The sequence below is a fragment of the Microtus oregoni genome, unplaced genomic scaffold (genome assembly GCF_018167655.1).
Source record: "Microtus oregoni isolate MIOR12 unplaced genomic scaffold, Mior012 000005F_ref0000423, whole genome shotgun sequence".
Classification (NCBI taxonomy): domain Eukaryota; kingdom Metazoa; phylum Chordata; class Mammalia; order Rodentia; family Cricetidae; genus Microtus; species Microtus oregoni.
This window is the reverse complement of record NW_024543064.1, coordinates 3,193,654-3,220,984: the sequence shown is the minus strand read 5'-3', so window position 1 is coordinate 3,220,984 and position 27,331 is coordinate 3,193,654. Positions and strand designations below refer to the sequence as shown.

The following is a 27,331-nucleotide window of genomic DNA, read 5'->3' as shown; positions in this document are numbered from 1 at the left end:
TTTTGAGCAAAGTCCTGAATACAGATCTCAACAAGTCCAAATTGTAAACACACCACCTCCCTTCGTCATCAGGCTCCACTCTCAAGTGTCCAGAGGGATACGAAAGCTAACTTTGAAAAGCACATGTCATGTCAGGTTGTCCCCAGAGTGCAAAGTCCCTGGGAAGAGACAAAACTGACCACTTAGACATAAGTGAGGGCAAGAGAGGCTGCCTGTCTGGCCTCTAGCCTTTCAGCCCGTCTGCAGACTTCCTCTCCATTCTTCCCCTCCTTCTCCCACTGGTGACCTGGAGTCCTACCTGAGTAGTGCAGAGGGAACACATCCCCGGGAGAAGATCCCTGACACCTGGCTGAGTCACAGTGAGGTTGTGAGATGGCTCAGCGGTTCAGGGCATGGGTTCTCTGTTCCTCCAGAGACGCAGGCTTGGTTCCCAGCACCCTCAGGGAAGCTCACAGCCACCTGAACTCCAGTACCAGGGGGTCTGGCCACCTCTCAGGCATCCATGACCACTGCACACACATGATACACATAATACAGGGAAGACACGCATACGCACAAGGAGTGTAGAACAGATCCACAGGCTCCTCCCAGCAGATGCTACTGATAGGGAGCCTAGGGGACAGGGAGATTAGCTGAGATGGGCTGTGGAGAGACGCCTGCCACAGGGATGAGAGTTATTCCAAACCAGGGCGTATACTAGGGATACAGTATGAGGCTGGGGTCCAATAGAAGCCCCAAAGTAACATCGCCATGAGAAAACATGTCACTAGGTCCTCAGTTTCCCCTACCTTCCTCGTCACACCTGGCCCAATGAAAACCACCACCAATGGAAGGAGACAGCCCGTACCAGAGCATAGTCCACAGGGATCACCTGGGCTTGGCACACACAGGATCATGGAGTTCTGATCCCTCCTGGGCTCCCGAGTGCTGCCCTGATATAAGCACACACCGTGTATGGATATATTCCTTTAATTATAGAACTGAAAAATCTCTTTAATTCAGTCTATGCTTGTATAACACAAATGTTTGAGAATCCACCACCCGCCCAACCTGGTGCTCAGGCTCACTCGTTGGCAGTCGGCTACATGAACGCGTGTGGCTGTTAGCATCTTCAGACAGTTAAAGGAAGAAACGGAGCACGGATCATGTGGGTGAACACAGAGAGAAAACCACAGCATTCTTAATTCTGGCCCAAGGTGAGAAGCCACACACCGAGTGCCGTTCGGCAAGTATCTGGCAGATGAAGGATGTCATGTACAGGCCTCCTCATCTGGGTTGAGGCTGTCCCCCTGGATGAATGGCGATGGAATACCGGGCCACCTGCAGAACCGCTTCTCCGATATATGCATATAAATGCTTGTGTGTTTGTGTGTGCAGGTGCGTGTGTGTGTGTCCGCAGCATGTGATGTGAGTTGCCCAAGTACAAAACACGAGTTTATTCTGTTCATACTAAGCATGGTAAATAAATCAAGTTTGTAACTAGAACACAATTCTTTGTTTTGTTTTGTTTTTTTAAAAAGGAACATTGAAGATCTTCAAAAATTGCTACAGTACAAAAAAAGTGTGTGTGTCTGTGTTGGTATTTATATATTTATATATGTATATTAACCAGAAATAGTGACTCTACCGGAAGTGATCCCCCACCCCTGTCCTCTGTAAGATTTCTCCACGTGGTTTGCTGGGCTCGGCTCCGGCCGAGCTTCCGGCTCATTTCATGGCACATAGTGGTATTATTGGCACAGGTTCAAAATCGTGGTGCGAGTCCCAGGCGTTGGGAGCTGTCTCCTGACCTTCTGCTTGGCTTTCTCTACTGTCTCTAGTCACTTCTTGCGTTTCTTTCTGCTCTCCGAAGAAAACTCTGGGAGAAGGGAGCGCCCCTAGGCACGAGCAATATTACAAAAATAGATTTGGCCTTGGGTGTCCTGCTCTGCCGAGTTTCCCACTGGCAAACAGAAGTAGCAGGTGCGGGACCCTCCCCTTAGTTTAGTTTTAGGTTTTATAATTTTTTGTTTTGTTGTTTTGTTTGTACAAGTTCACCAACGGAATCCTGTGGAGGAAGGAGAGAAGAGATTAAATGGCACCATGCCCTGGGGCACGAGAAGGCTTCCTGCCCGTACAAAGCCCCCCACACCCACTCTGGTTATCAAGGACTGGTGGGGTCAAGAGGAAGGGCTTCAGTCCCATGTTCAGGGCCTCCCAGGAAGGGCTGGGCCTGAGGCAGGACAGAAAGACACAGGAAATCTGGGGGGCAACAGCAGGAAAAAGAGCCCAGACATCTGAGTGAAGACCCTCACCAGCAAATTACAGCTGTTAAGGCCTTTCCCGTTTCCTCTAGAGCCAATCTGTTACCTTACAACCAAAGAAACAGAGGCAAAGAATGGGTAGGTTCTGAGAAAAACCTTGAGAGACAGAATTCCAAAGAGCTTCTGACCGCCCATCTACAGTCACCCCTTGCTAAAGTACAACTTGCTTTTGGGAAGCCCACACCCATGCTCCTGTGGGTGTCTTAATTTCTTCTGAACACCTCTTCTACTGCTAACCCTTAGTCTTAAGCTTATATTAAAACATCTCTAACAAAACTCCCAACTCTGCTTAAGACATCAGTCCTGAAATCCTTTCCGGTGTTAAAGCCATAAATTCTTCTTTGTTCTGGGTTGAGCTCAGGAGTGCTCCAGCTTCCAAGGGTGGCGATGTGGAGCTGTCCCCTCACCTCTGACAGGTCCGTCTCCTCCATTAACTCATACGGAACACAGCAGCATCCCAACCATGCATGTCATTGGCTACTATGTTCACCGTAGTCTTCCTCGTTCCCTCTTTAACCCACAGTGGGAAGAGCTTTGCTTGCTACACCTACAATGCAGGAAGGAACCTACAGGTTTCGTTTCCATCCACCGTAGCTGGAGACACACTAGGACCAAGTCTCAGGACAGACGTAAGGCTCTATCAGCAAAGCCAGCCTGAGTCTCTCCAAGAGGGAAAGACAGGGACTCCGGGGAGGCCAGTGGCTGCAACATTCTCTAGCAGGCTGGTCAGGAAAGGATACCCAGATGGTACATGAAAACACAGCCTTCTAGCGAGAGAATCCCGTGATGGGCATGAGGGTGCAGCACGTGCCAGGCATGGGTGGTCCCATTTGGTGCTGTCTGAGTTATGCGGTGATGTGTGTGGGCCTCCACTCCACTCAGTGCTCTCACTGAAGCCCCCCCCCCCCACACACATGATTACAGGCCACCGAGACCCTCAGGCAGAGACGAAAGTCCCTCCACACCTGTAGACGACACAAGCCAAAAGGCAAGCGTCCCAGTGGTCCTTAGATGAAGCTGGCAGAAGGACACAACTTGAATGCTGGCGTTGTCCCACAGTTACCAGGCCAAGCAAATGGCCAGACTGGAAGATCCATCACAGCGTGTTTAGAACCTTCTGGAAACATATGCCCCGAGCCTCCTCTGGAGACCTGGAAGCTAGCTGTCCGGCCAGGGTCTGCGACCTGGTTTTTAATAGTTCCTGCAGTTGCAGTTAGGGTGGTGATGGGACCCAGCTCTCCCAGAAGGCTCCAGCGTGGCATCCTTCCTCCCATCTCAATGATGGTGGGCTTTGCCTTGGAGTTGTGGGCAGGGCTGGCAGGCCTGCCCTTGCTCAGTTCATGACCCATGTTTGTGCCCAGAGTCTTGACTTGTCTCTCCAGTGAGACGGAGAAGAGAATTAAAGGCGCTGCTCCTCCCCTCCCCTCCATGTGACCCAGAGTAAACAGAGGCTCCACGAATACCCCTCTAACTTGCCTGCCATCTCCAAAAGACTCCTGTTTGGAGCCTCTGTGAGGCCTAAGCTGAAGATCCACTAGGCCTCTGTGGGGCTGTCCACCTACTGTGGACCTCAGGCGACCTTGCATAAAGGAAAGGGACATCAGGTCAGATCAGCGGGTCCTCCTCCAGCTATGCACCCAACCCCATATTCAGGTATCAAGGGATAGAAGGTTTCAAACAAAGACACAATTTAATGTAGGGAGAACGAGTCATCTTGTGTGCCTGTTTTCATCTCAACATTTCTGAAGTTAAAAAAAATAATATTGTGTGAAACCACTAACACGAGTGAGCCAGGGCATGCTTTGAAGGGGCACGTGGTGGGTGTGGTTAGAGTGTGCATCTGCACAGATATTAGGGATGCTGATGTTCAGAGGGAGTTTTAGTGGGGATAGTCTGACATAATTAATGCCACTGAACGGCACACGTAAGAGGAGTTAAGGGGCCAGGGAGACGGCTCAGTGGGCAAAGTACCTGTTGTGCACCATGAAGACCAGAGCTTGGATCTACAGGACCCACACAAAAGCTAGGCATGACAGCGTGTGTCCACAACCCCTGTGCTGTGAGACAGAGACAGGAGAACCCCTGGTCTTGTTGGCCAGCCAGTCTAGCAGAATTGGTGAACTTTGGGGTCAGTGAGGGACTCTCTCAAAAAATATGGTCTCTGGCCTTCACACACAAGCACATACCCACAGGAACACATGGGCAACAATAGCACACACACATACACACACGCACGCACGCACACTTACACACAAAGAGACAGAGATAGACAGACAGAGATAGAGAGACAGAAAGGTTTAAGTGGTATTTATTAGTTCTAGCTTTCTACAAATACATGTATTTTTTTTGTTTTTCGAGACAGGGTTTCAAATACATGTATTTTTTTTAATGGGCTCACTAAATGTTGGCCTTGTCAGCAGTGGCCTAGGTCAGTGTAACATGGGTGACTTAGTTATCTGCCCCTATTCTCATTGTTTATTGTTTGTTTATTAGGACAGGGTCTCTCTAGGCAGCCTAGCCTGGGCTTCCCCTTGCTAGTTGGAGCTTGCACAGACCTGGCTTCTGGTGACTGGTTCCTGTTAGAACCTGGTTTCCATCTAAGGTCAGCTATGTAAGTCACAGGGCTGCCCCACTTTCGTGAGAAAGGCTCTTGTTGGGGTGGGGTTCTGGTCCCTGATCCTGAACTTAGACAAAGCAAGGCTGGAGGAATGGCCCTGCCCTTTCCTTGCCAGCCTTTTTCTGGACACTCCCACGTGGGACCTTTATCCTTTGCTTTTCCATGCTGGCTCCTTCTTCCCCCTCTCCAATTCATAGTGGTACACAGATCTCAGACTGCTTATCTCGGCTGATCTCTCTCCTCTATTCAGACATGCCCTCAATTTCTATGTCTTTCTTCCCTGGGATTTTCAGCCAGGCATTCATGACGCATCCCTGGCAACAGGACCTTCCCTGCGTACAGGTCTCCAGTGGGGGTCACTTCAGGTTCTCTTAGATTCCTGCTCTGTGTCTTTGTGGACTGGTACCCAACACCAAAAGAAGCTAAGAGGCAGATACAGGCAGTGATATTTTGTTTGTGTTTTATCAAATAAAGCTTGCCTGAATATCAGAGCTCAGAGCTAAGTCACTAGAGGCCGGGCAGTGGTGGCATACACCTTTAATCCCAGCACTCTGGAGTTACACGTCTTTAATTCCAGCACTAGGGAGGTAGAGACAGTAGTGATATGACTGGGTGGAGACAGAATCTCAGTGTTGTTTGAAGTCTGGTGGAGAGCTTTGCAATCTGCAGTCACACTGAGGACAGGATCGCCCCTTTGTTTGTTTGAGCTTTGGAAAAGGTGAGAACTCTCTAGTGGCTTGGCTGCTTTGCTTTTCTGATCTTCAGCTTGAACCCCAATATCTGTCTCTGGGTTTTTATTATTTGTGCTACAGACAAGGCCCAGTGCCCCATTTGGGGTCACCAACACGGATCTTTCTTGACCTAAAACCCACTCCAGGACGGCTTGTCACAGGGGCTGTCCCTGTGAAGTGATCTTGTGGAGCCACACAGGGAGGAATCTATTCCAGGACCATGAGCAGCTGTTAGCAGGTAGAGGAGAGAGAGACTGGGCCTCTGATAGCCCTGACGTTGTGCCTGCCATTGTCACCACAGTGCTGGTTCCTTTCAGAGAGCAGAAGAGGGTCCAAGCAAGGGAGGGACACCATCCCAGTCTCAGGCCAGGGAGGACAGAGCACTTAGTCCTGCTGCTCTGGCCTATGGTGAAGAATGGGATCTCTAGCTGCAGGGGCTCAGTGCAGGAGCCCCTTGGTCCCGAGCTGGAGAAGGACCAGGAACCCAGGCCAGGCAGAAGGCCACCACCTAGCAGGAGGTGGGACTGGACCCCACAGAAACAGGAAGAGAAACAGGGAAGCTGGGAGCCGCAGAGCAAACAGACAGGGAAGATGTTCTGCAGAGAGCTGCAGAACAATCTCACGGATAAATTCTGGGATAGATTCTGCCCCCTGCTGATTGGAAGGAGATTGGGCAATGGGTATCCTAAGCTCATGGGCTTGATGCTCAGCCTCTGCCTTTGAAAACCAAGACCACAGAGCAGCCTGGTCCCTGGTGCCACAGCTCTGAAGCAGTCACAGTCAGCACAGCCTGAAAGGGCACCTGTGCCCCCATGTTTTCTTTGTGTGGATTATCAGAAAGCACAGCTTCTAGAAGGTTCTCTGTGCTACTTCTAAAGAAGTATTACTTTGAGTTACAAGAGCTTTGTATTCTATGGATATAGTGTGTGTGTGTGTGTGTGTGTGTGTGTGTACATGTGTACATGTTCCAGCCTGTGCACATGTATGTAGATGTCAGGGATTGACTCTGGTGTTTTTCTCAATCTCCATCCACCTCAAGACAAGGTCTTTCAATGAACCCAGTGCTCACAGACTGGCTGGGCAGATTGGTGGGCTGTGTCTGGCTTTTCAGATGTGTGTTAGGGGCCTGGAAGCAGTTTACCCACTGAACCATCTTCCCAGCCCCTGAGGTGTGTTTTATTTTGTTCTGGGGGAGGGCTAAGGCATGTTCCAGTTTTTCATCAGCTATGTGCTTCAATTTGTTCCTGAGAATATTAATAATGATTTATCTCTTGTTACTCCAGATGCAAGAGTCATTATGGTTTTCAAGGCGCTGTTCAGAAGGAAGCGGCTTTGGCAAGTAGGGCGAACTGAACTAGGTCTAATGGGGTTTTCTGAAGTTCAGTCAACCATCCTTGTTGGGGAAGTAGGGGGATAGCAAGAAATGAGCCACGAACAAGCGGCAGGTGAGCCTCTGAGGTTCCTTTATTCCTTGGAGTACAGGAAGCCAGCTTCATCTGGTTCTATCCAGAGCTAACTGCATCCACTGTGAGGTGGTCTATGGCAAGGTTGGCCTGAAGGAAGGAAGCAGGCGCTTGCTTGTCATGAGCCCTGGGTTTCACCAGGAGCCTGTCTGCAGGGAAGGGACAGGTACCGCTTACATATACCTATTCCTGCGAGGAGACAGGAGTGTGTTGGGGTAAGAATCTGCTACACTGGGGCCAGCAAGATGACTCAGAGGGTAAAAGAGCTTGCCTCAAAAGCCTGAAGACCTGAGTTCAATCCCCAGAACACATTGTGGAAATAAAGAACTGACTGGAAGGTTGTCTCATGTCCAACTGTGCGCTATATACACGCCCATGCATGTAGACCCACACAGACCAACAAAGACCCACACAGACACACAGAGACCCACACAGACACACAGAGACCCACACAGACACACAGAGACACACACAGACCCACACAGACACACAAGGATACACCCAGACCAACAAAGACCCACACAGACACACACAGACACACAGATAAACACACAGACCAACAAAGACCCACACAGATACACACAGACACACACAGACACACAGATACACACACAGACCAACAAAGACCCACACAGACCAACAAAGACCCACACAGACACACACAGACACACAGAGACACACACAGACGCACACAGACACACAGATACACACACAGACCAACAAAGACCCACACAGACACACAGAGACCCACATAGACACACACAGACACACATACACAATAGACAAAACAGATTCTTAGAAAGAAATTGCTACATCACCAATAAAAAGCTACCTAAAAGTCTTAAAGGTTCTACAAGCGACAAACAGACTATTAAACCTTAATTAAATGTTTCTTTCTATTAATTGCTGTTTATTTAACGGACAACAAGTGCCCGTGTAAATCTGAGAGATCTCTCTGGCAGGTCTCTGCTTGCTGCTCGTGCCCAGGCGTTAATTATAAGAACAAGGGGATACTTAGAATCCGAAGGCTTTCATCCCAGTGAGTGATGAATAGCTTGCCCGGCACAGGGCGATGGGATCTTTAGGCATTTATCAGAGACTAATGAGGCTCTTTGCACATCTCGCCTGGTTCTGGTCTACAGAAAGTCACCGGAGGTGAAGCAAGGCAGGCACGGCGACAGAGTTTGTCTGTTTTGCAAGGAGATGCAACACCTAGTTCTACCCAATCCAGAGGCTCCTGTGATGCACAGGGAGGGGCAGTAATGGTCTGGAAAAAGGTGTTCTCACATAGATGGAGTCACTCTCAAGTATCTCCTGGGGCAGCTACATCTTATACCCCACCCAAGATCAGTGTACCAAGACATCCAATCAAAACTGTGGGAGAGAATGCCAGGGGAAAGACAAGAGGGTTTTCTGGAACTGAGGAACAAATAAAATCACAGTCCTGCCACCCAAACTCTATATTCCTGGAAATGTTCATGCTGCTGCTCCCTGCAAGAAGGCTGCAGAGCTCAGGCCCTTGAGCCCTTGGGACTGGTCCTCCTGTAGCTCTATCCTACCCTCAGCCAGACTACAGCTTGGGGCTGTCCTGGGGTGAATGGAGGCACTTGGTATAGAGAAGGGCATGGTCTCAGATCCTGCAAGGGGTTTGCAAAGCAGAGACATCTGAAGGGTAGGCAGTATGACATCCTGGCACTAGACAACCTCGGGTGACTGACCTTACCACTGACAACCTAGAGCACCATGGTTAAATCGTCTGCTTTTCCTCAGCCTCAGTTTTCCTCTTTGTGGATAGGCTTGCTGTGGGGAGTAAATGCCCTTCTGTATAGAAAAAGTGGCTTTTCTAATGGCCATCTATATGACAGAGTTGCCCCAGGAGCAGGAGAAAAGCGGCCTATGGACCCCCAACTCTTCCAGACGTGGAGGCTGAGTGGGTAGGCTCAGCATCTCCATGTCAATGAATCATAGTTTAACCCATTTTTCATGTTTTATTGTTTTTTTTTAATTGATACAAGATCTAACTCTGTACCCAGGCTGTCTTCAAACTCTCAGTGATTCCCCTGCCTCAGACTCCTGACTGCTTGATTGCAAGTATTAGCCATCATGCCCACCTTTAAGGAACTCTCAAAGCTATAACAAGATGTGGTACCCACCCTACCCTGGGTCGTGCCAAGCTTTGCTAGGCAGCTGGGGACTCCATTGTTCCCCAACACTAGCCGAGCTGGCACATCCAAGAAGGATGTCCACAGTCTTAATGGAATGAGACACATTGGCAGACCACGGCAGTGTGCTCTGAGGATGTGCCAGGCTCCGTGTCCTGCCCACTAGAAGGCTGTGCTTGCCACGCGGGCTCCATGAAAGCCTCTGCAGGAGGCTCATTTCTAGTCTAATCTAATTACATTCTCTTGCCCGTTGGCGGAATGTGTTGGCTTTGGGACAGAGACGGAGCTGGAGATTTGATTTGGACCAAACTTGTGATTCATTAGTGCTGGGATTAAGAACTGACCGGTTCGTTCCCATGCTGACAGCAGCTTGCTCCTTGCTTCCTGCTGGGCAAATGTTGGGTATGGAACCCTCGAGCCATGTCCAGCCCTCAGTCTCCTGCCCTTTCCATTCAGTCCCCTATGTAGAAGGTGAGCCATGAGTTAGAGGACGGATACTGTATCCTATCTAGGAAACAGGGTTGCCATCTCAGGAAAATGACTGGATAGAAGGTGAGGGATGAGTAAGAGGATGGATACTGTATCCTATCTGAGACACAAGGTTGCCATCTCACGAAAATGACTGGATGCCTCTTTGATAAGGGTAGACTGGCTCACTCTGCAGTGGCATACTGGTCAAAGGGAGGAGATGTGGGATTCCCCTCTGTATGCTGTGAATATGATTGGTTAATTAATAAAGAAACTGTCTTGAGCTTGCACAGGGAATAGAGGTAGGTGGGGAAAAACTAAACTGAATGCTGGGAGAAAGGAGGCAGTGTCAGGGAGAAGCCATGTAGCCCCTCTGGAGACAGACACTGGAACTTTACTGGGTAAACTGTTGCCACATGGTGATCCCACATGGAGATGGGTTAGATTTATATGTAAGAGTTAGCCAATAAGAAGCTAGAGCTAATGGGCCAAGCAGTGTTTTAAATAATATAGTTTCTGTGTGATTATTTAGGGGCTGAGCAGCCGGGAACCAACAAGCAGCCCTCCTCCAACGGGAAGGTTCCCTAGAAAGCCTGGAATCACTGAGGAAAGGCTGCCAAACTGACAACACCCATGGGCCATGCCCCCAGCATTTGTAAGTGGGACGGACGTGTGGGTTGTGCAGCTCCTGGGAGAAGCACTCACCCCACCCCAGGCCCCGTAGGCCACTGTTCACAGACTCAGCACAGAAGCCATTTAATGCTAGCATTCACGTTAATACCATCCAAAGCAAGCCAAATGTTCCCAGGCAGCGGAGCGTGAAGAATTCATCCTGTTTGGGTGCCAGTCTCCAGCTTCAAATTAGTAGATGTCTCAACTCTTCACTTTCTTTCTTTATCATGTTATTTCTTATCTCTTATTTTCATATTTCGAGACTGTATTTTAATTCTGCTGCTGCCCCACTGCCCCCGCCCCTGCCCCCCTCCTGCACGGTGGCGTGCTGAGGGTGTGATCTCTGACTGCTTAGCTGCTGCCCTGGTAGCTTCCTGCTGAGGGAAGGGAATGCTGTACCCAGAGCTTGTTTCTGAAGGCGATTCCAGCCCGCAGTTCTACACAGGGAGGGCATGGCATTGAGACAGTGTTGCTGATCCTGGGAGGCTACTCCCTCCCTGAGAAGTCCCGGCTTTGTGTCTAATAGATGTGCCCAGAGACCCAGGGTCCAGTATCCACACAGGGGATGTACTGGGAAATCCACTGCCTTAGAGAGGGGTTCCTGATGGTCCCAAAGCAGAGGTGAGGGGAGAAGGTGGTGGGCCAGGAGACAAAGAGGGCACTATGCCCCCAGGAGACAGATACATACCATGAAACAGACACATGGTGTCTGCCCTGCCCCCAGGAGGTAAAAAGCCTTCGGCCAGTCAGCAGGAGATTTCAAACCATTTCTCAGACACAAAGGCCACAGGGATGAGATGCCGATCTGCAGATGAGGATCTGTGGAGAGCAGAGAAGGAGGCTTGCATGAGCCATGGGAGCCAGCACACGACAGGCAGCTGGTCAGCCTGCAGGGGGAGTCTGTTCTCTGGAGATGGGTCTTTCCCAGCCTTTACATAGAAGGATCACTATGGCCTTGCAGGTCCCCAGGGCCGAGGGACTCAGGTGTGGAGGTGGGGTGACTAGCCATCTCTCACTCTTGTACCATCTCCAGATGGCTTTGGGACGAGCCCAGAGCCAGGGTCTGTGCTCCCAAAGGCGAGACTGGATGCACAGCATTGCGCATGATAGAAAGGACAGACCCTAGTTCCTAAAATGCCCCCCTTACAGCTTGTCATTGAAACCAGGTGACTGTGATGGTTAGCTTTATCTACCAATTTGACATACTTAGAATTACCTAGAAGAGAGTCTCAATGAGGGATTGTGGGGATCAGTTTGGCCTGTGAGCCTGTGTGTTAACTGATGTGGGGAGAATTCAGATCACCATGAGCGGTACCATTCCCTAGGCAGGGAACCCCGAACTGTATAAAAGTGAAGGAAACAGGCCAGCAGGTAGGCGTAGTTCCTTTTCTCTGCTCCAGACTGTAGACGTGCTGGCAGCTGTATGCCTGTGAAGGCCCTGCTAGGACGGACTGAAACCTGGGGTTGTAAGCTGAATACACCCCTGTCTACCCCAAAATGAATTTTGTCGGGGTTGTTTATCACAGCCAACAGAAACAAAGCAGGCAAACGACCGCATCCCAGGCCCAGCGGCAGGCACCAACGTGTCACCTTCCTGGTTCTGGATCAGGGTGCGAGACGGCCAGCCACCCAACCTCTACAAGGGGACATGGGCGTGGCACATGCGTTCACTGCAGCATAGGAGTTCCCTGCAGCCAGCAGCACAGGAGCAATGAACTGTGATGGCTCTGGTGGCCAGCAGAGGTGGGTGTCCAAGCCACCTCTGCTTATAGGGAAAGCAGCAAACAGGATGGGAGATGCAGGGTGACCCAGAGCTGACCTCCCAGCCAAGGTCGCAGGGGACCCTCTCATCCAGTTGCTGAGACTGGGGGTGGGGGAGGGGGCCTTCAAGGCATACGAGCAGCCTGCTAACTGCCTTATTTTTTTCCCCTTCTTTTCTTTTTTTTTTAATTTACAAATGATGCATGGGTGCATGGTCACTTAAAAAATAGCTTATTGATATTTTAATTTAATGCTGGACAAACCTTGGGCAGCTGACTCAGGGGTTTCTTGACCGTTCCCGGGGATGGTTGGAGAAGTGTGTCTTCTTTGAGAGATTATCCATGAATAATAAAAGAGCATTTAATAAGAGACTCCAGTCTGGAGTCTGCTTGGTATTTGCTATTTTTTCTGAGCTGGCTGCTGACATCTTATTGACAAGAGTCTCAGAAACACTGACTGTGGGAGGGACCTGTCATAATCTCCTGATGCTCCAGAGGGCAGTGAGTACTAGGCTGGCTTTGAACTCTGAGTTGGGGGGTGGGGTTGGGGCAGACATTCAGCCTCCAGGCATAGGAGTGAGGGGTCTGGGTAGGGTTTTCACTAGGCTGCTGTTGTGCCTTCCAGGGGTGGCTAACACCTGTTGATTGTACTTCACTGCTATTGTTTTGACAAATCTGTTGTCTGCAAGTGCTGGGCCCCTGAGCGACCCACAGATTGACAGGACAGGATGACAGTGCCACACAGAGAGCCTTGGGGACGGGGATCGCACAGAGCTCACCGGTTTCCGTTGAATGTGGACTTGTATTCCCCAGCGGAGTGCAGTGTCTCATCAGCGTACACGGGCATGGATGCCCTGACACACTCGTGGGAACACTGCAGTGTCTCATTGTAGGCCGTGAAGATGTCCACGCTGCTGGGCACCCGGGCCGGGGTGAAGTCCGTTAAGTTCTGACAGCTTTCCTCCTGCTGGTTCATCTTTCGCTGGTGGCTGTTCCTCCGAGTGTGCCCGCTTGGGGCACAGCTAGGAGAGAGAGAGGAGAGGTGTGAGGGGGTGGGCAGGTGCTGGAGCGATGTGCAGACCTCTCCCACACAGTGGCAGTGAAGCCTTACTGCCAGGCATCATTTATATTACACAGTAATTCTCGGCCTCTTCAGAAAGATCAACCACAATCAAGTAATCAGCTCCCCCCCCCTTTTTTTTTCAAATATAAAATCTGAATTTTAAATGTGGCCATTATCACAGGAGAGCTTGGAGGTGAGTGAGTAGTGATGAGGTTCCGGGACCTTGTTTGCCTAAAGAACATCAGCTAGACTGAGGGGCTGACTTGGTTTCCCTCCGAGGGATGGAAAGGTTGATAGTGCTCACTGTCACTGTGGGAGAGCCTGGGCTGGTACGAGGGGCCTCTGGGGATAGCCTAGGGTGCAAGGCTGCTGGATGAACTGATGAGAGGGAGCCCCTGGCTGTCACCTCACCCAGAACATGTCTGTAAACTGGGAACAGTGGCTCACGCTAGTCCCTGCCGGGGTCTGACAAAGGGATGGTCTCACGCCCCGTGAGCTCTGCCTCATTCCCTACAGCTCTGACTGAGGGGGCTTCCAGTGGCCCTGGAGCATGAACCAGGGACCCCACTCTCATCGGTGCAGGAATGCCATGTGGAATGTGAGGGGACACTGAAGTGAGTGTCCTGTCTTCGTGGGTGCCACTTTATGCCTTGCTATGTCCCCTAGGCGGGGGTGGGGGAGTCTGACTGCCCCTGAAAGTGAGCCGGAGGCAGAAGGCCCCTCAGCAGAAGAGGCTGAGCCCTGCTGGCCTTCCTCACCCACCCCTGGATGCTCTCCCAGAGGGAGGGGTGGCCTGTCATGGAAGGGGTCACAGTCTTCTCCCGAGAAGGCCATGATGCTGCACTGTCCCACAGGTGTGCGTACCTGGGGTGACCCCCATCTTCTGCTCTAGAGGCTCTGTGGGACATGCATTGTTATCCCTGTGTCCTGGATCCACCAGGGACCCACCTGCGTAGCAGGTGCGAGGCCAGTAGAATGGGGTTTGTCCTGGGCTGTGTCCTCCCCTTTGCTACCTACCTTTGGCTTTCACCCATTTCTGGGTCTGTCCAGTTGCTGGAACCCTACTTGTCAATCACGTATATCTGGGAATCATGGGGGCACACTGCTCTGCTGGTGGACTTGAGCCTCGAAGCTCACAGCACTAGATAAATGCCTTTCCACGTGACTTCAGGTGCTGCAGGCAGCAAGGAACCCTAGCACTCCCCTCAGTTTCTTGGGCTATGACAGATGTACACACCCAACAAGGCCAGCCTCAAAACAGCCCACTTTACAGGAGGGGACAGGGAAGGAAAAGCACCTGCAACAAGGTAACAATCTAGGTTAGCAGAGAGCTGCTGCTGAAGGGGACAAGGGGACGAGGAGGCTGGCGGGTAAGCTGCCTGACCTCAGTGGAGGGCAATGGGCCTGGAGGGGTCGGAACATCCTGCTGCTGCTTTCCTGCCTTTCAGAAAGGCACGGACTGCACCCCAGCAGGCGACACACACAGATGCATGTGGGTCCAGACGGCTGGGTGATGGGAGAACCATATAATCTGGGAAACCATGTCACGAAGGCTGAGCCTCTTGCGCAGAAGCAACACTGAGGGCTGCACGAGGACACAGATCTGGCTGAAGCCAATGTTGGCCATGGTACCTGTGGCTGTAGTCACCTGGGACTGCCTACTCCAAGGGAATGCAACCTTAGGCTGTCACTCAGGACACAATGTCTCATTTGATAGGGTCTCGTGTATCATAGGCTGTGTAGCTGAGGATGACCAAGAACTTCTGATCCTCTTCCCTCCACTTCCTGAGTGCTGGACCAACGCACTCAGTATGTGAACAGCTGGGATGGATGCCAGAGTCTCGTGCAAGCTGGGCGAGCATTCTGCCAATCGAGTGAAAGACTCATCTCGAGGCCCAGTCTTAAAAAGTTGGGGCTCTCTGTGCAGCTCCCCTGGGCACCCCACAGCCCCCCCCCCACTCCCGGGCCTTACCAATTTTTTAAGACAAGAGTTGTGATGAGTGCAGCGATGACCATGATGAGGGAGACGGTGATGGTGATGATCTGATGCACAGCCAGACCTGGAGGGAGGAGACAGAGGCGGAGTCAGAGCGGGGAGGGGCGGGGCTGGAGCTGGCGAGGGGGGCGCAGACTGAAGGACAACGGGCAGTGCTTGGGTGTTTGTCTGAAGCACCAAGACTGTTCTCACGCGGGCCCACAAAGAGAGTCCCCAGCCATGACCTCTTCCCCACAGTCAGCATCTTAGCAGGGACCTGGCCACGGGCAGCTGTACGCTCAGTCTGATGCTTTTATCTGAATTCAAGTAACTCTGCTGAGATTCCCAAGCCCTGCCCCCTTCCCTTGCCTGGGACAAATGTTCTGTTTCTCCATTCTGGAGACAAGAGCACGGGAGAGGGACTGGCCTGGACCACCTAGGACTTTTAGAAGATGGGTCCCCTAGCCGCAGACCCTGAAGGCAGTCTCCCCAGGATTGTCTCCTGTCCCTACAGTCTTCCCCGTCATTCCTTGCTTGCAACGTTAGTTCCTACTAGTGAAGGAATGAGGATAGGCTGAGGTCCTGTGATGCGGCCTCAGAGCCCTGTCCCTCTCCCCAGTAAAGAAAGACAGTGGTCAGGACCATGGAGCTGACAGAATGCAGAGAGACGGGCAGGGCCACTTCAGCAGCAGGACAGCCAGAGACTAACAAACATTTGCTGGCCCTGCAGATGGCCAAGGTCAGGATGTCTCTGCCATCCCCTTTTAGGTGCAGGGCAGAGGGGAAAAGGGGGGTACTAGCTCCCACCTCTGATTGCACCCTAGGCCACATTCCTCTGGACCTCATCTGCCACGGCCTTCCCGGGAACAAAGAGTATCCCCAGTCGACTCTACCGGCCAGCCAGAATGATCTGCAAGGTACACAGCTCTGGCTCTTTCCTGATATTGGCAAACATGGGACCTGAAAAGAAGATCAAGGCAGCTTGGGGAACCTCCAGGGGAAAGCATCATCCTCCAAGGGCTGATGTGTTTGGGATGCACAAGCCCTGTCCTGTCTCTACCCCAGCACCCAGTTCTAACACCCACTCCCCAGACTCCAGCTCGTCACATCTGATGGATCTGGGGTGTTAGGGCACATGTTCCCATGTGGCAGACTGCAGTGTTCAGAAGTTGCTGGCAGCCTCCCAGAGACCATCACACAAGCAGATGTTACTTTCCTGCTAAATATGATCATCAGGGGAGACTGTTTTATGAGTGATTCCAAGTTGGCAAGGCCAGAGCACATGTCCCGACTTTCCCCACCTCCATCTTTTGTGGCGAAGGGCCATTTTCCTGAATGATTTCCGCTCTGGCCCCCACACAAGAAACAGTGGAGTTAACATGAGTATCACAACCACCTGGTGTGGGAAGTCCTTCTATCTATGTGTTGCTTTTATTGGTTAATGAATAAATCTGTTTTGGCCAGAGGCTTAGCAGACTAGGGCAAGGCGGGAGTTCCAAGCAGGTAGGAGGAGAGAGTAGGCAGAGTCAGTGAAAAGCCATGTAGCCCTGCTGGAGACAGACACCGAATGGAACTTTACCCAATAAGCCACAGTCATATAACAATGCACAGATTGATAGAAATGAATTAATTTAAGATATGAGTAAGCCAGAAATATGCTTAAGCTATTGGCTGAACAGTATTGCAGATGATACAGTTTCTGTGTGATTATTTTGTGGTCTGGGCAGCTGGGAACGAACAGCAGCCTTCCGCCAACAGTGACCCTCCCTCTCTATCTGTTCCCTCAAGAGCCACAGTGGTGCATTTTCTCTGTGCTGTGCGGTGCTTGCAATGGCCATCTCAACCATTGTGGCTGCCTTCAGGAAACAGCAGTTAGATACCATTTGCTTTGATGTTGTAGCTCTAAAGGCTCATTTTAGCCTGTGACTCCCCAAATACCTGTGCTCACTTTGGGGCACTTGCTTTAGACTTCTGGGTAAGTAGCCTACTCCTCCAAGACTGCCATTCAGCTTGTGAGTGGGTTTAAAGCCAGGCTAGATTGCAGAAGCCACCTTCAATCTCACCAACAGGAGTCTCTGCTAACTAAGGTCTAAGAACCACCAAAGATCTCACTGGCAGGGGGATCATTGCAAGGGCTGGGCTGTTTAGTGGAGAACCATAGGAAGGGTGTTATCTGCTCAGTATCCTGTCATGCTGTATCCACACATTCCCTTAGAGTGGTCAAGAGGTAGCTATGTCATTCTGAAGCACACATGCTGTTTCTTCGCCTGTGCATACAGCAAGAGGAGGAGGAAGCTGATGGAAAAGACGGCGATGATGGTGATGATGTTTATAGTGGCAATGTGTGGCTGCTGCTGTTCCTAATGATGGCAATGACGACCGTGCTGTTGGTGATAAAGCGAGGATGGGGATATTGGGGATAAAGGTGATAATATGGTGATGTCAAGAGGGTGGTGATGGTAGTGGTGATGGTGATGATGGTGGTGATGGTAGTGGTGATGGTGATGATGGTGGTGATGGTAGTGGTGATGGTGATGATGGTGGTGATGGCAATGATAGTGATGATGGTGACGGTGATGATGGTGGTGATAGTGATGATGGTGGTGATGGTAGTGATGGTGGTGATGATGATGGTGGTGGTGATGATGATGGTGGTGATGGTGGTGATAGTGATGATGATGGTAGTGATGGTGATGGTGGTGATGATGATGGTAGTGATGGTGATGATGATGATGGTGATGATGGTGATGATGGTAGTGATGGTGATGGTGATGATGGTGATGATGGTGGTGGTGATGATGGTGGTGGTGATGGTAGTGATGGTGATGATGGTGATGATGATGGTGATGATGATGATGGTGATGATGATGATGGTGGTGATGATGATGATGGTGGTGATGATGATGGTGATGATGATGGTGGTGGTAATGATGGTGATGATGGTGATGATGATGATGATGATGATGGTGATGATAGTGGTGATGATGATGATGGTGGTGATGGTAGTGATGATGATGATGGTGGTGATGGTGGTGATAGTGATGATGGTGGTGATGATGATGATGATGGTGGTGATGATGATGGTAGTGATGATGATGATGGTGGTGATGGTAGTGATGGTGGTGATGATGATGGTGATGATGATGGTGGTGATGATGATGATGGTGGTGATGGTAGTGATGGTGGTGATGATGGTGATGATGATGATGGTGGTGATGATGATGATGGTGGTGGTGATGATGATGGTGGTGGTGATGATGATGGTGGTGATGATGGTGATGATGATGGTGGTGATGATGATGATGGTGGTGATGATGGTGGTGATGATGATGGTGGTGATGATGATGATGGTGATGATGGTGATGATGATGGTGATGATGATGGTGGTGATGATGATGATGATGGTGATGATGGTGGTGATGATGGTGATGATGATGGTGATGATGATGGTGATGATGATGGTGGTGATGATGATGATGATGATGATGATGATGGTGATGATGGTGGTGATGATGGTGATGATGGTGGTGATGATGATGGTGGTGGTAATGATGATGGTGGTGATAGTAATGATGGTGGTGATAGTGAAGACAGTGGTGATGACAGCGGTTATAGTGATGGTAGTGGAGATTGGTAAGGAGGGCCATGGTTCCTAAGATTGTAGAAGTGACGATGTTGATTTTGGTGTCTTTGTGACAACGGTGATGATGGTAATCCTGACAATGATGGCAGTGTGATGTTGACGATGAAATACATTTAGAATTTGGTGGTGGTGATGATAGTCACAACCATCAACAACATTACTCAAATTCTCTTTGTGACCATCATTATCAGCCTCATCCCTTCACAATCAACGTCGTGGTCATTATGGCTGCCATTATCACAGTGAGGATGGTGGTGGCGGTGATGATCACAGATACACACTCAATAAGCAGCAGTGTGCTGTTCTCCTGTGTAGTCCTGGCAACACCTCTTAATGGTAGAGTCTACAGTTACTGGTCTCGGAAGGGAGAATCACCCAGGGAATCTGTGTCCAGTCCTCAGATCATGTAGGACCCACTGGCTCCAACACATTTGTACTGCCCAGCCCTGGGCAGTCTTGGTTAATCTAAGCATTGCGTGTTAATCTGCTTTCTCCCTGACTCCGTCAGAGGCCAGTTCCTCTCCCCTTGTAAGCCTGCCCATGGAGGCAGATACTCACCCCCACCACTTCTTCTGTAGGAAGGCTCCATGGACACTGCTCCAGGACAGGCCACAGGCCTTCCAGACACATCCCAAAGCCCATGTCAAAAGCTACATCTTTGTTCCTTATGGTGGTGAATGTGCCACATTCTAGGTCAAGGCTAGAGAACTCAGTGGCTGGGCACATGGCAGATGAAAAGAGCAGATGGCAGAGGAGCGTAACAGCAGCATCAGGGGCTGGCTTACTAGGGTCCTCCAGGGGCAAAGAGGATCCCCTCACAGGGACAACAGACTTTGCTGTACACTTCCAGTATCTTCAGGATCAGAGCAGACTCAGGGTGCCTCAACCCTGACCTCTTTTCTTATTTCTGAGAGAATCCTTTCGTGGAGCCAACTATCTGCAGATGCCCGAGTTCACAGAGAAGAGGACCACAGGGCATCTTCCACACTGAATACCTCACCACCTTCTCTGCAGGTGAGACTGGAAAAACACTAAACCTACTCTTTTGATAGGTGGAAGAAACAGAGGCCCAGAGAGGAAAATGGTTGATTCAGGGGACCCTCCTCAGTGATGGCTCTAAATGAAGAATACTGGCCTTTGGCTATGGTCCTTGTGAGTTTTCAAACCCCTTCAAAAGGACTCACATCATCACCATCTGTGCATCTGCGTCTATGCCCTGCACACACAGCCTTGCCGAGAACCTTGCAGTAGTGGTTATATGTCAAATCGCTGTATTTATTACTAAGAAGCAATAAATGAGGGAACTAGGAACAAAGGTGGACTGGTTAGGTTTTCATCAACTTGACACAAACTAGAACCACTTGGGACAAGAGACCTTAGTTGAGGAATGGCCTCCATCGAACTGGCCTGTGGGCAAGTCTGGGGATTCATTTTTTTGATTAATAATAACCATGTTTGGGCAGGTGGCTCTCGGTGTGTAAGAAAGTAGACTGAGCAAACCCTGGGGGAGCCAGTCAGTAAGCAGTGTTCCTTCATGACCTCTGCTTCAGTTCCTGCCTTGATGTCCCTTCATGATGGGCTACAGGCTTTCTTGATGAAATAAACTCTCTCCTCCACAAGTTGCTTTTGGTCATGGTGTTTTGCCACAGTGATAAAAAACCAAACTAAGACAAGTGTCAAAGCCAAGTGCACATTAAAAAATTTGGGGGGGGGGAGTAAAGAATTTCACATGTGAGTTCTTTATTTACATAACTTCTACCTCTCCGTCTTCCCCAACTCCTGAGTGTTCCTCAAATTCAGGACCTCTTCTAATTATTATTAGTAATACACATATCTGCAGGCCAGCCTACTGAGCCATTTTAGTGTGTCTCATACTTACATTGGTTTTAAGCCAACCACTTGGGATTATATAACCTATTCAGGGGAGGACACAGTCCCTGGAGAAGCCTGACCATCCCTCTTTTAGCTTCCACTGGTCAGCTGCCATTCTTCATCCAGGGGTGGGGCCTTGTGAAATTTTGCCTAACACCTTGGCCTGTTGATGGGGCATGTCATCACGCAGGCCTTCTTTAAGCAGCCATACTGTTGAGATTTCATGGGTGCAATTTCTCTGTCATGCCCAGAAAAGACCATCCAACTTTAGAAGCAAGAGCTATGAGAAGAACCTACAGACCCTACAGTTACGGTGGTTGAACAATGACCGGTCCAAGTAATATTTCTGGGAAGCAGTTAGGATTGTGGGTCTCTATAAGAATGTCTTGTTCTTTCCTCCCACTGGAAGGCTGTCTACTGAGGAGAGAGTAGAGCCACATGGAAAGTTATATGATGTTTACAGACCCTGTAGTTTTCAACCTGATCTTCTGCAGATGCCAGGAGTGGTTCCCTTCATCTTCTGAAGTTACTCATCTTCAGATGGAGCTAATGTAGGCAAATCTTTGTTCACAAGATAAAATTAAATACTTCAGGCTTTGTAGGCAGTGTAATAAGCTTCTATTATGTACATATTAGTATATTATCATTATTTTATTATAATAATGTTAATATTGTAATATAAAACTAATACTATATATTATAATATTATTAGGTACAGTCGTTATGCACAGTCAGTTTGAATTACTGCAATAAAATACTGGAGGCAGCTAACTTTATAAAGAGTAAAGGTTCCTTCAGCTCACGGTTTTGGAGGATCAAGGACGTGGTGCCTAATCCTGGTAACAGCTCTATCATGTCATGATGAACAGTAATGGCTAGAGAACATGCAGGAGTCATACAGTTATGGAGAGTGGGGGAAAGAGAGAGAGGGAGAGGTGTGCCAGCTCTTGGATCTCGAAGTCCCATCTGAGGGCATGGAACCCGCGTTCCAAGTACCCTCCCTTAGACCTCAGTTCTTGAAGGCCCCGGTACTTCTCACACCATCATCCTGGGATCAGATTTCCAGGTGCAATGGACTCTTGGAGCCACTGAAACTGCAGCCCAAATATGTCAGCCTCTGTGCTTGGCTCTGCCGCCAAGGTACAAAATCCACCATAGATGATGTCCAAAAAATATCTGTCACTGTGCTTCAATAAAACTTTATAAAAGCAAACAGCTGTCATATCCAGCCCATGGATGACATTTTTCAGAATTCTCTCTGAGGTAAGCAGCCAACGGGGGGCAGGGTTTATTGTAGCCTTAATGAAAGTATTTATCTGTTTTGAATGACTGACTACAGCTGAGGCTCCCACTGTAAACCTGTGGTTCAGAAGATGAGAATCTTCCTTTCCCTCACCAGAGCGCTTCATGGGCCCCTGTTTCGATGATTTAAACACAGCCATGGTCCCCTGCCCAGCAACGGTGCTCACTGCTCTGGATTCGGGCTGCCCCGTGCAGCGTTTTGACAGTAGGCCACTTTGCATGATGTGCATCTCGAGAACTCAATTTGATAGGATTCTTGATTTTGGAAAACCAAAACTCACAGAGAAATTGACTGATTTAATCCCTTCAGTGGCACTCAGAACTATTTCAGCTCTGCGCCTGTCTGTCTCAATTGTCTCCATTTACGTTGAAAAGAACATGCGTCTTGTGAATGAGGATGGCCGGATCACAGGAACGGCAGGGCTCCAGCACTATGAACTCACTTTGCCAGAGTCCTCGAGGACCTGAATGTGATCCCCAGAACCACACACAAAGGCTGGGCTCGGTGCAGCAAGGAGTATCCCCAGCACGGAGAAGGCAGAAACTAGAGCATCCTTAAAGCCTTGCTGGTCACCCATTACAGCCCAATCAGTGATCTCCAAGACAGAGAGCTGCCTCAAAGGAGGTGGATGGCATGCCTGAGGATGACACCCAAGGCTGTCCTGTCCTTCATATGCACATCCTTCTGTGCATTCGTGTGAATTCATACATGCATACACATCTATAAGTTAAAAATAATATTCAAAACTTTAAAGGAGACTACCCAGGTCTTCCAGGGATTCATCACACTGGTCTCTGGAAAGGATTCTGACTGCTGCGTGGGTGTCAGATTCTCAGGTACTAATCCCCCAACCCTGCCCCTCCTTTTTTTTAAACCAGTGTCTCTCAACACTCATACCTTGGATCAATTCCCTCCGGCTAAGTCTCTGGTGGCCCTTAAATAACACAAGCAGGGACACCCGCCCCATAAACCCACTGGCCCTGTACAAAGCAATCCTTGAGCTGTCCCTACTCCAGCTGCCAGGCGGGCTGTGACCAGCTTGACAATAATGTCCCCTCAAAGAAATACACATTCCCCAGATGAAGTTTTTAGAAGGCTATGAACTTCCTCTCCTCCACTTTCAAGGTCAATCCCGAGTTGCATCTTGTAACTCTGTGAATTCGGATGTGGCCCTGGAGTCCGGAAGCATGCAGTGTGGGAATGCTTGCTTCCCCGTCCTGACAGGTGTTATTGTCCCTGCTAATTTAGGGGCTCTTTCTGCTCCTGGTAATTGCCACTGTATACTAATGTGCTAGGAATCAGCTGCCATGCAGATAATGAAAAATTATACCCAGAATAATGGATGGGGACAGATGGATTACCAAGCTCCACATCAATCAATAGGGCTTTTATGGTTATATTTGTGGTGGTTTGTAATAAGATCTGGCCCTGGAGATTGATGGGGAAGTTGGTAATCCATCTCTGGGTCTGAACGAGGTCTTATTAAAAGAAGCCGAATCAAACATGGGCCATTGTCCGTAGCAAAAACAAACCCATCATGGCTTCTCTTCTAGCGTGGGAGGGGTGAGCCGTGCATTTGGCTGTCAAGCTTGGATGAAGACAAGAGCGATGGCCTTGGAATTTGCCAAGGCAAGTGGATGGCATTTCTGAACTTAGAGTAGCATAGTTGACAGAGCAGAGGCCTTGTACACCTCTGTGGTGGGAGCACAGGCCCGGTGGCCACAGGGAATAAGCAAAACTCAGGGGCCAGTCTGATGGGTAGAAGGTTACATGGGACATCCAGATGTGCCCATTCTGGGGGTGTTCACAGAAAAACAAGACCACTGGTTTTGATGGCAGGAACACAGAGAAGCAACTTTGCCAAGTTTTCAGAGGACTGGGTGGGTCCATTGGGATCCTTCCTTCTGACAAACACAGCAAACAGCATGTAGGCAGAGAGATAGTGAGGGAATTGACTCACGAAGTTACTAGGGCCACAAAGTCCCACCCTCTGCCAATAGCAAGCAGGAGAGCCAGCACATCCATTGTGTGGTTCTGTCCCAGGTCAAAGGCCTAAAACCTGGAACTCATGACGAGAACCTCAGTTCAAGACCCAAAGCCTGAGCATCAGCCTTGGATGAATGGGTGTCAGCACCAGAGTCCAGAGGCCCAGTGACTTAAGAGGTCTAACATGCAAGGGCAGGAGATGGATGCTGCCCTTCCCCAGCCATTCTGGTCCATTGGCAATCTCAGCTGATTAGTGGATGGCCATACACAATAGTGAGAGAGGATCTGGGCTCTCTGCTGATAGGAACACTGATGCTTTCCAGAAGTAACCAGAAATATTGCTGTAAACTTCGCCCGGCCAAGCTGACGCACAGCCCTCACCATCACTTTGAGTGGTAGTCCAGTTGAAAGAGCTGCAAGTCAGGAAGAATAAAGTAGTCTCCACTCATAAGAAGGGTCTTCAGCTTAGCACAGGGTCACACTTGAAAGGCAGAGTCCCCAAGGGAAGGACTCTGCCGCCTCACTGGTGTCAGCTTTATCACAGCAGCTCAGTGAAAGGGGGTGTCCTCCGAGAACCACCCTTAAGGATATCAGCTTCATACGATACAGAGATCAATAGGCAACATTTATTGGTATTATACAGTGTCTATGGTGACACTTGGGCAGGGGATGGTGAGTCTACTGGGGTCTAGCGAGCAGAGGCCAGAGAGACTGGTGACCATCCCACAGTGTACATGCTGACTGGCCGAGAAGACGTGGGTTAGATGATAGCAATGTCCTTTAACCACAGGTGTGCAGCCTCAAAACGCCACCTCCCCTTTATAGTTCTCCCTGCAGGCTCTGCCTTACAGGTGACAAGGTGGCTTGGGGGAGGGACAAGAGCTGACATTCACGTGATGGTGACAGCATGCTAATCATTGTTCTAGGAGGATTAATTCACGCCCAGCTTGCTACAGCATAAAGGGGGTTGGGTAGAATTCAAGGAAATGAAGTCTGCACCATGCCAATCTGGGGGTCCCCATGACCACCTTCAAGTTGAGGAATTAACCAGGGAGACTAATGACACTCAGAAAGACCCCAACATGTGTAATCACAGCTGATCACAGGGCTGGGATGTAGCTCAGATGGCAGAGGGCTCGGCTAGTGTGATGAAGCCCTGGGTGTGACCCCCAGCATCACATAAAGCAGGCACGGCGGTGTCTGCATGGAATACAGTAGAATCAGGGGGATCAGGAGCCCAGGGTCATCCTTGGTTAAATGGCACACTTGAAGCCAGGTAGTGCTACAACGCTGCATAAATTTTATTTTAATAAGTAGCATATTTCTGCTAGGGGTGGTTTCTTGTGAAGAGCTACTGGCCATCGATGGCTTAGAGGAGGAAGAGTCACTCACTCTTCTTTAGACACTGGACACGGACAATGGGAGGTTGTTTGTGCCCCAGTGGATGGCCCTATACCCATGTGCTTGTGAGCAGGGCCAACTGGACTCCAGGGATTGCAAACAAAGAAAGGGAGGGAGGGAGGGAGGGAGGGAGGGAGGAAATCAGAAGGCGGACATGGTGGAAACACTGGGGAGAGTCTGAGGCAGGGAGTGGTGGATGGATTTTAGGACACAGTTCATAATCAGAAAGAGAAAGATCAGCAAGCCTCGAGGTGAGAGCCATGGTGAGCATCCAAATGTCTCTGCCAAACACAAGAAGGCAAAAGGCACTAACTGCTTCCAGAAGCCATGGGTGATGTGTGGAGTAGCCATGAGAGATGTTTCTCTTAGTTCAATGTCCATCAGGTAGACATGGCTGACTGCCTGCTCAGCCAATCTGCTAAGCCCCCAAACAAATGAACATTATCATCTCAGGCAGGACATCCTAGGCTTGGAGACCCTCTTAGGAACTTAGAACAACAACATTTCTTAGTGTAGAACTAACCAGTGACTGATCCAAGCAGGCTCATTCCACAGCCAATGCCCTCCACTCCCCCACCTCAAGGCCTTGTGGAATGGCGGTCTGTCCTCCACAAGGGAACCACCTCTGGCCACTGTGCTAGGACCAAGTGACAGTAGCAGAACATCAACAACTTTGTGTTGGTTGGGGGATCCAAGAGGGACCTGAGGTTGCTCTCAGGGTCCTGACACGGGGCAGCGTTAACTCTGGATGGGGCACATCAGTGAGTAAGTTCCTCCGGATAGAACAGAATTCACAATTTACATCAGACATTTCCTTTTAACTTGAGAAAAGTTAGTACCACAGACAGGAAGTATGAAGAGACGGGGACTCAGCCTGGTCAGGATAATGACACACCAACCAGCTCTCAGCTCCAGGAAGCTTCTCAGAGCCAGCATCCTAGCCACATTTAGGCCACCCCTGCACTGATTCTGAGGGGCCAGCTTTGCCTTTTGCTAGCTGGGCACACCTGGAGGGCAGGAGGGCCCACAGTACTCACTGGCTGCCCGTGCATTTGTCTTTGCAGTTGGAAAACCTTTGGAGGGTGTGCTGGCTAGTATTTTTGTCAACTTGACACAAGACAGATTCATCTGAGAAGAGGAAACCTCAAGGGAGAAAAGGCCTCCATCCAACTGCCTGTAGACCAGACTGTGGGGCATTTCCTTGATTGTGATTTACGAGGGAGAGCCCAACCCACCATGAGTAAGGCAAGTGGTCCTGGGCTGTATAATAAAGCAGGCTGAGAAACGCTGCAGAATGTGTTTAACACCACATGAAGAGGTGTCACTGTGATTGGTTTAGTAAAGAGCCAAATGGCCAATAGCTAGGCAGGAGAGAATAGCTGGGACTTCCAGGGAAAGAGAGGAACTTGGGGTTAGAATCTCGGTGCACAGGAGATGCGGGGGAGACACTGAAGAGATTGGACATACCGTACAGAGTAAAAGTAACAACGCAGATTAATAAAATCAGGTTAATTTGTTATAAGAGCTAGTGGGACAAGCCTAAGCTAATAGCCAAGCTTTCATAATTAATAAGATGTCTCTGTTTGTTATTTGGGGCTGGTGGTTCTGAAAAGAAAGTCTGACACAGAGAAAGCCAGAGGGAGCAAGCCAGTAAGCAGCGTCCTCTATGGGGACAGCTTCAGTTCCCATCTCCAGCTTCCTGCTTTGAGTTCTTGCCCTGACTTCCCTCAGTGAGGGATTGTGATTTTAAATTAAATAATCACCCCCAAGTTTCTTTTATTCAGGGCTTCCTCCCAGCAACAGAGACAGGGGGCATCTTTGAGGGGGTCCTGGCCCTGTTTACAACACCATAATCCTCTGAGTCTGTCCCTAACCACAGCCTACACGGCTCCTCAGTTGAGATGGAGACCTG

At 49.8% G+C, this 27,331-nt stretch overlaps 1 protein-coding gene across 1 annotated transcript in view; it reads right to left on the bottom strand.

The window, feature by feature from the left end:
- Positions 1–959: 959 nt before the first annotated feature.
- Ajap1 (adherens junctions associated protein 1) overlaps positions 960–27,331 on the bottom strand; it is a 114,896-nt gene continuing 88,524 nt past the window's right edge. Inside the window, exons 3-6 of the mRNA XM_041651067.1 lie at positions 15,212–15,299; positions 12,956–13,198; positions 11,105–11,235; positions 960–2,047 (exon numbers count right to left, since the gene is read on the bottom strand). Coding sequence (XP_041507001.1) covers positions 11,163–11,235; positions 12,956–13,198; positions 15,212–15,299 — 404 coding nt within the window. The 3' untranslated portion in view covers positions 960–2,047; positions 11,105–11,162. The remainder of the gene's footprint in view (positions 2,048–11,104; positions 11,236–12,955; positions 13,199–15,211; positions 15,300–27,331) is intronic.